This window comes from Amblyomma maculatum, chromosome 9 (genome assembly GCF_055883805.1).
Source record: "Amblyomma maculatum isolate TAMU_Amacu chromosome 9, ASM5588380v1, whole genome shotgun sequence".
NCBI classification, from domain to species: Eukaryota; Metazoa; Arthropoda; class Arachnida; order Ixodida; family Ixodidae; genus Amblyomma; species Amblyomma maculatum.
In genome coordinates, this window is record NC_139352.1 from 3,502,501 (window position 1) to 3,511,628 (window position 9,128).

At 45.3% G+C, this 9,128-nt stretch overlaps 1 protein-coding gene across 2 annotated transcripts in view; it reads left to right on the forward strand.

The window, feature by feature from the left end:
• LOC146178110 (uncharacterized) overlaps nucleotides 1–7,749 on the forward strand; it is a 13,248-nt gene extending 5,499 nt beyond the window's left edge. Inside the window, exons 4-6 of one of the 2 annotated variants that reach the window (XM_084579705.1) lie at nucleotides 2,542–2,779; nucleotides 4,132–4,260; nucleotides 6,338–7,749. In XM_084579705.1, the coding sequence (XP_084435831.1) occupies nucleotides 2,542–2,779; nucleotides 4,132–4,260; nucleotides 6,338–6,481 (511 nt within the window). In that variant the 3' untranslated portion in view covers nucleotides 6,482–7,749. The remainder of the gene's footprint in view (nucleotides 1–2,541; nucleotides 2,780–4,131; nucleotides 4,261–6,337) is intronic. The other variant, XM_084579706.1, reaches the window with a different exon arrangement.
• Nucleotides 7,750–9,128: the final 1,379 nt, after the last annotated feature.

The following is a 9,128-nucleotide window of genomic DNA, read 5'->3' on the forward strand; positions in this document are numbered from 1 at the left end:
GCGTCAGGGTCGAGTCTGAAAAGATTCCAGAAAAATGATAGACGTATTGTAAAGAGCGTATATGGTATACACAGTGTTGATTTATCAGTTGGAGGGGTTGATAGCGTGATTTGTTGACTGATTAGTGAGTAGTGATCGGTGATAATTGAATAACATTAACGCGATGTAAAGAAAAGTTTGAGAGTGATACGGACGTGTCTAAAAATAAAAAATAATAATGAACAGACACATGACGGAAGGAAAGAAGGAAAAACTTTATTTTGTCTGATATTGTTTTGGCGGTTATTGGGGCGTCTTCAGATGTGTCTCCTTGTTGCATCCCCAGGAGTCTTCTCCATCGAACTCGTCTACTTTTACCCAATTGTTGGTTGCCCTCAGTCCAGGGCTGCGCTGGCCACTGCCCCCCGTTGAGCTCGCTGTACCAGACCTTGCTGGTCTTCGCAGCGGTCGCTCGACAGCAGAGTCTCTTATTGCTGCGCACTCGCGTTTCGAATTTTGGGGACCACGTCTATGTTTTGACAGGCCCATGTGATTTGGTATAGTGTGGTTTTTTCGTCGCACCACGGACATCTGTCCGCGTATATGGTAGGGTGCATTTTGTTTAGTATGTATAGGTTTGGGTATGAACCTATCTGTAATTGTCTCCAAATGACAGCTTCTCAACAGTAGAGCCTCGCGATATCATTCCGTTTTTGTTGCACCGTTCTCTCAACAAAAATGGAAGAATTTCGGGAGGTTCTACTGTTGCCCACACCATGAGCCTCACCTAGGTGTAATCTGACTGGCCGAACACACCGGCCGGGTCCAAGGGCCACAGGCAGTCTGTAGGCGGATAAGTTGACGCCTGTCCTGTATCTGTTGCATATACAGGATACGAAGTTTTATCACCACCCCCACCTTGCCGAGTAGCACCAGCGTTCCGTTGAACGCATCAAAGTTCGCCGGCGTTCTATAATTGGTTTACAGGAAAGGATAGGCGCAGTATCTGTCACTCGCAGAAACTCGCCGACACATCTCGGGGACAACACTGCAACGCTCAAGCTTACGCATTTCTCCAGTGCAGATTCCGTAGTGCTCTGTAATTTTTTTTTTTGTTCATTGATGCTCATAACGCCTTTCTGATTACTATCGCGCATTTGTTTAGCTCATTAGATCAGAAACACACCCACTTCCGAGTGGCCTGACGCCACACCGCTTGGACGTCAACATTAGTCGTATAGCTATTTCGACGTCTGATTTATTTTACTTTTAATTTTTTTATTTAATGAAATAACTAATCATCCTACTGACACATTTTTTTGTTTCTACAGCATCCTCACGTCATTCTCTACCAATCACAACCATTCGTTTGATCATAACTCTTGTGAGCACGACACAACGGCTGCGAACACGTTCTGTACACACGTTTGGTACACGCGACCTTGCCGACATAGCCTAGTTATGCTTTCGCCTTATAGTCTCGTGAGTGCGTTTGTCGCTGATTTTGATTACGTATGGTCACCAGTACGACAACGTTGCCTGACATTGTACCAGAGGCGTGTAGTAGAGCAGAGGCTTCGTTTGAGGATGTCTTGTCGTTATGGTGCTGCTCGACGGCCAGGGAGAAGTAAGACGGACGCCGATAATGCCAAGAAGGACGCTCAGTATGAGCCAGCTTGACAGTTGAAGCGAAGGCGAGATGCCGAGGTACCAACGTCAGAAGCGGAAGCGAATCACCCTAAATGTTCACAGGAAGCGAGCTCGAAAGTCAGCAAGCTTCAAACGATGGTAAACGGAACCAAGTCCGCCGATCTGAAACATAAAACTCATTTATTAATAGACATACGAGTGGGTGTGATCAAAGTAGCATCCACGTAGGAGCAAGTGAGGCAATACGCGCACACGTTAGCGCGCCTACACTTAAGACGAAGCTTAAGTGCCTTAATTTTTGTGTACTTTTTACCTTTTCTTCAAGTACAGGGCTTAAGTAAGCGTAAGCTTTATTCACGAGTGAAAATGTACTCTATTTTCTTTCATTTTGCTACCTGCACTCGTCCCTATTGTGTTTCTATTTGTGGCTTAAGCTGCAAATGATAATGGCGGGAACCTTAAGAGTCGTGACAATTCTCACTCCTCCAGCAATATTTACACCAAATGATATCACCGATTCCCCTTAATTTTTCTATGCCGTGCCGCTCAGTACGTGTTTTCATTACCATCGCTGGAAAATCATCACTGATGCGAGATGACGCTTTAGGCAGTTGCGCTTAGTGGGATGCCAAGTTCATCGGAGCTATCATGATTGTGTTTTTGGTCTTACAATTAATAATTGGCTGAGCAGAACTCGTGTGCTACCAAAATCTCTCAACGTTGTCACGTCATAAAGTTTCCAAGATTGGCGTTCGTTCATTTTTGAACCACTTGACTAAAGCAAGTCCAGTAGCCCCAACCAGGTGGCCTTGGCTTCTTTTGGCACAGTTCTTTTCGTAGGCATTTAAGGCACCGTGTTGACGACACTCGAGCGTAACACATTACCTATATAATGTACTTGTGCCTATACAGGTTCGGCAGCATGTTCGTCACCCCATCGGGCCTGCTGCTGAACAACTACATGGACGCATTCTCCAAACCCGGACGGCGATTCGACCTGGACGCATCACCGGCTAATCTTCTAGGCCCCTGGAAGCGGCCCATGACTTCTATGGTGCCCTCCATAATCACCGAGGGCAAGGCGCCCTCGAACGTCTTCGGCATCTTCGGCGCCGGCGGAGGACTGGAGGGCCTCTCGGCGCTGGCGCAGGTCACATCTTCATAGCCGCATATTAAATCAACGCTTTCTTGGAAGTACATATGTGCAGTTTTGAAAAAAGTCCTCAAGTCACTGAGTTTCCGTTCGAGCCTAATATTCGGAAATTTTCGGCACCCTTGAAGCTAAAACCTTCCGAGCCGAAGGAGGACGAGAAAGCATTCCCAACACTTTAGGAGTAACTAGAACTTCGAAGCTGCATGGAACTAAAAGTTTGAAAAGTAAAGCCCATGGTCCGAAAACTTTTGACGAAGGCCGTGCATACGGTATTTTAACTTACATCGGCCTACAGAAAATACGCATCAACTACCACTCAGTAAAGACGACAAATGACTATTCCTGCTGCCATTTAATCGCAGTACACGATATTTGTTCAGACTAGCCTGGGATGGTGAGTAAGTCACAGCACTCTGCGTTGTTCTGACGTCTCAGTACCGGTCCGCGGCAATGCGAAACGAAAAGGGAAAGTAAAGAGGGCAAAACGCGCAATTGATAAAACACTTCATTAGGATATTCAGTACACAGCTTTAAAGAGAAATAATAGCAGCCAAAAGAAGCTGTGCAGAACACAGGGCAGCTGTATGACTGAAAATAACGTTCCTGTATTTTGGTCGGTCTTTGTCGTTGGACGATGCGAACATTTCCAGCAACGAGCAATATCGTACTGGGTTTTAAGGAAATTAGTCTATGCTTTCGAACAAGAGGGTAAAACAGTATACGTAACGTTTGAAAAAACGATCTTGCTTGGTTCCCACCTTGCTTTAGCACCTCGCATTTTGCCTAACTAGAAAAACAATTATAATGGTAATTAATCCTTATTTTTAGTTAACACAAAGGTATGCCGTCCTCTCAAGCTATTGGCCGCAGCTAACAATCCTTGTATTTGATGATGGACGCAGGATAGCTTAAGCCCCTCTAGTTTTCGGAATCTAGCACATGGGCGGCAAAATATGCCTTGTCCGCTGGTATCCTGCATTCCTGACAGATAATGAGCCGATACCCTATCGTATTGCTAAAGAAAAGCTCGTGACGAAACTCACTGGTGTGAATAAAGCCACAAATTAAGAGCTGCTCCTGCTACCAGGAGTGCTGTGTCTCGATGAGCGGTCTCATGGGATAGAGGGTTTAACTTTCGATACTATGTTCCAGTCGTCGACGACATATTAGCGAAAGAAACGCACCAATGATTCGTCAGTCTTGAGTTCATTACACCGGGGCTAGTAACATGGACAGGTATCCCAAACTAGTATTCTCATGGTGTCCTGCTTTCGGCCCAGATTACTGCTAAGCGTCCGTCCTTGTAGGATCAGTTTTTGCTGCGTGCTTATTTGGCGGGGTGCTTGCAGTTGATCACCTGTCTGGGGGCTTATCCACTATGGAGGTGTGTTCGAGATGACGTCCGGATGCAGCCCACTTTCCGCGAGACCGTGAGCGGCCTCGTCTATGTGGACGGCAAAAGCTCCGTCTTCGATCCGGTACGCACGTGGGCCATGGTTAATTTCGTAGCAGACTTTCATCATGTCATTCGAGTTTAGGAGGTGGGCTGAAATGTTAATTTTGACAACTTCAGACTTCCAGGCACTTCCCAGCGACCTAATTATTAAACTATTATTACTTAATAAACTATAAAAACCATTTATTAGGTCATACCCAAGGTGGTCGAAATTGTTTCCGAATGCTCCACTCGCGCTTCTCCCCACCCACCGCCACCGTTGTGAAATCAGTGGTGCTGGATTTCTGTACCCAAGGATGCGGGGTGGAATCCTGGCCGTGGCGACCGCTTTTCTATGGCGGCGAAAGGCGTCCGTGTGCTGTGCGATGTCAGTGCACGTTAATAAACCCCAGCTGGTCGAATTTTTCGAAACTCGCCCCTACGGGGTCCCTCATAGCCTTAGTCGCTCTGGGACGTTAAACTCCATGAACCAAACAGAACAATGACACACGCAGTGTGAAAGAGGGGCGTCTTTGTTTTCTTAAAATTTGCAAACAGGTCTTGTGAATTGACTTCGAATAATTACGAAACTGTTCTGCGATTAATAAAAGAACAGATCTAAAGTCGCTGTTCTGAACAGACTTTCTCTGTGTAGATAGTGTTTCGGTTATAGCTTCAAAGGAGTATGTATGACTGCCTTCAAAATAACGGATTGTGGGGCGAGTTGGTGTATGATGAAATAGAACGGCGGCGTAACGGCGACTGCCCAAGGAGGGACGAGCGACACAGTACACATGCGTTGTCCCTCTCTTGAGCAGTCGCCGATTTCATTTCATCATTGCGTAGCTCAGTCGGCATATTTTTAGCGCACATAAATATTCGCAAGTGAGCGCTGATGTCAGAAATTATTACTTCAGATTTTATTATGCTTGGAGCGGATCGGTAATAAATTTGTTAGCGGTGAAGAGCTAGCAGTAACGCGCTTTGGTGTTTTAATTGCATTCAGAAGCGTGTGAGTTCCAAAAAGTAAACAAAACTGCCTTTAGACGTATCACTGGACAAAATATTAAAGTGCGTTAACCTAAGAATAAGGTCTAAGCTCTTAAACAAATTAAACCAAGGTTTCAAAATAAAGTGCAGATTTCAGTGATACAGTTCTTTGTGGGCCAATAGCGTGAGGAAAAAACAAACGACGTTTTCTTTTTCGTCCGCAGAAACTAACCGGTTGTAGTGCTTCAGGTCGCCATTCATTCTCGAACGACATAATAACGCCACTGCTAAGACTGCTAAGACCAGTATTGCGATTTATAACTAATGACTCATAACCAGGGATTTGAACAATATATCAGAATTATTTGTATATTGCTCAATCAGCGTTTTCTCCAGGATGTCAACGCATAAAATATCACATTGCTTTAAGAGCGTGTATTTCTCTCCAGGCCCTCCCATAGATTAACCCGATTACTCGTCTCGTTTTTTCGCTTTGTGCGCAGAAGGGTCACTGACCTTCAGCAATGATTGCTGAACTGCGGGTATTTCTAAGTTAACTATTAGCGATGTTGATAAATAAGCAATGTATTAGATGTTGCGGAAGCTTTTTTGGCGAGCCCTAAGTGACAATCTTGCCTGCCGTCAGTAATACGGGAATGCTGTCGAATGAGAATACGAATAAGCGTAGTTTTGGGTATAGATAGGAGCGCATATGAAGACTAGGGGCAAACAGTGTATGTTAAAAAAAAGTAGTCAGCAGCGCGGGCAAATTTTATTATGCAGGAAATGATACACAACTAAAATAAGATGGACGTCACAGGAACAATGCAGTTTGCAGTTTAATGTACTGAAACGACACATGGGGGACTACAAACGCACTAAGTTGTTCAGGGCTCCTCTGAATAATTTGATCCACTAGACGTTCTTTGAAGTGCGCTGACGTCGCATATCACTCGGCGGTCGTGTTCGTGTGCTACCAAATGTGCTCTGTTTACAAGGCAAAGTAGTTCTCATAAGCGTCAATATGAGTCAGCTAATTGTGTGAAGTAATGAACATTTTTGTTTCAGTTGTGTCGTTATGAGGGACTTTGAGCTTGTAAAATCACACGTGGCGTCGTCCTCTATTCCAGGAGGCCCTGCTGCGGAAAATCGGCCACAAAGTGGTTCTTCGTTCCCTGAAATCGACTGCCAGTGGGATCATATCCATAGGGAATCTCAGCTGGTTCGCGACCAGCGACAGCGTCCATGGTGATGGGAGCAAAGCGGGCCGCTGACTCCACTGCGCATGCTCGCGAACATTTCTGCCAACCGTGCCTTTCTGTGACCAGTTCAGTCGCCCTTCAACGCTTGTCCTTCCATCACAGCAGGAACTGGAAGCATTAAGCAATGCAAGGTGTACATTGAGGTTTATAATGTTTAACACTAAGGGAGGAGGGGAGTATCGCTGAGTATACGTATTCTGCGGACCGTCGCCTGCGAGCAGAGATTTGTGATGTATGTCGACTCTATTTTCTGTATTACTTAATATAGTCTGTAGATGTGGCCTGTTGCTGTCTCTCTCTTGTTCTATATTCCCTCTGCGAAACAGTATAATGAACTTGGTTGATAGTGACGGCGATGAAATTGCCTTCTTTTGTTCTTTGCTACACGGTGTAATCATGCAACGGAGCGACCATCTAATCCAGCAGAATGGCAGTTTCACTGCTCTTTGCATGTTTTGTTCAATTCTGTGGTCACCATACCACCCGTCCGATGACGTTCCTACGTCACAATCGCGGTATCACAGTACGTTCCACGTCCACCGATATGGAGGACGGTGGCATGACGAGCGCTGTCAAGGACAGACTGCACTGAACGTAAATACCTGAGAGTCTAGAAGATGAAACAGCCGTCGCCATAAATCAGTCGATAGAGCACCTGACTCAAAATTCGGAAGTCATGGGTTCAGATCCCACCGGAGGCATGTGTTGTTTTCTTCTGCCTTCTAATCAATTCTCCACGATTACATTATTGCCGTGAATTCATCCCGGTTCAACCTAACAAGTGTAAGCTCTCCAGGTCTCGCGCTGGGCTACACCTGTAGGATTGTGAGGTTCAGCCTGACGCTTGGGACAGAGTGTAGACATTGACGGCACAGGCATCGCATCAAACATGGCTAGACTGAGGAAAAAAGCCGCATATAAGACGCTTATATAACCTCTCTAAGCAGCTTTCATATGGCACAAAATATCGCTGACTTACACCAGGCGAGAAGGAGCGCACGGCGCAGCTGGTGGTCAAGAGATTGCGAGGCTGACGTCACTCGCGTTCGGACGGCGTCGAGCCGAAGAAGCGAGCGCGCAGCGCAACTGTGGCGAGACGCAAGTGAAACTAGCCCGTGCGCAGTACGTAGATTGCGCAGATTAATGACCGTGAAGAATGGCAGCAGTAAAGCTACGCTCCAAAGAACTCCCATCTGTGTTCCTTTAGGTTAGTGGCTGCTATAGCACCGTTCCTCCCTTTTCCTGCCGTACCTCCCATTTTCCCTGCATTTCTTTGCTATTCACATTCTGCAGAGGAGATTAATCTTTTTTTTTTTCTTATTATAGCCTTTGGGATGGGAGGGTTCACATATAACCGGCATCTAGACCTTGTTTAAATCATTTTTATAAATATAAAATGTCTTTGTTGTTGTCACATGAATTCGTGGGTACTGAGTACATGCGACATTTTTTGTATCGCGTGCAATTCGGCCACTTTATTCCAGTCACATGCGTATACGCCATGCCGCTCTGACCGGCCACGACACTTAATTCACAACAAGAGAGAGTAGCAGCCAAGCACGCGATGTGGTCAGCTGCGTCAATAGCGTAGTTCTCTATGCTGATCTGTTCGCGCCGCCCGGGGATCAGAAATCACTAGCGGAGATGTTTATTTTATTTGAAAGTCACAAAGCTTCTTGCACAGACAACGCCCAAGTGGTCGGCTGTGTGGAATCTCTAGCACGGGTACTCAGACTTTCTGCTGAAACTCCTGCACGAAGGAGTGAGGATGGCCTAGCACTTCGACGCGTTCACGAACCATATCATATTGGTTAAATTTTATCTATTGCACTCCGGTAATCGGTCACTTGGGATACTGTTTTTCAGATACCACAACACTAAAGGAAACGAATGCAAGACAAAAAACTTCAATAGCACAACGAGGTAGTTATAGTGGATGAATAGTGGGGACTATAGCGCACTCTATTTTCACTTCGCTGCCGCAAAAAGTGTTTCATGGCAGTGTTGATGCGTAGTGTAGTAGTGTTGTTCGTGGTAGTGTTGCCTTTATTCATCTATTTTTCTGCAGTAGCCAATGATTCGTTTGCTCCCGCTACGAGTATCAAGTGCTAATTTTACGGGTAGCGTGCACATTCGTTCCGTAATAAGAAACCCGATGTGTGCGAAATGAAATGTGTTATTGATAAATGACTCTCAATTTGTATTTCTGCCACTGTCAACGATGGCTATCGCCCGTTAAAAGATTATAGAACTCGCTGGGACGACAATTAACTATAAGACTTGAGATTTTGTAAGATACTGTTGGGAATGAATTAAGGTTCCTATGCATTGCAAAAATTTACCTGCGTTTGCAGAAAGCAGTTAAATCTGCCATTGAAAACCAGTGGACTGCGTGTGTGAAAGTCTGGGGAGTATTTTAAGATGTTTTTGTTTTTGTTTTTGATTTTACCATCGATAGAAATGGTCTAATCTGCTGATGCGCAGCAAAAACATTGCTCTTAAAATCCGCCCTTTGCTCATAACAAATAATTGACACGTCCATCAAAAACCGGTTAGGCGCGCTTTTGAACCTAAGCAATAAAGAACTACATCGAGGGTGGACCTGCTTATATATTGATTGTTACCGTGCAGTTATACAATATGCCAAATTATACATGGT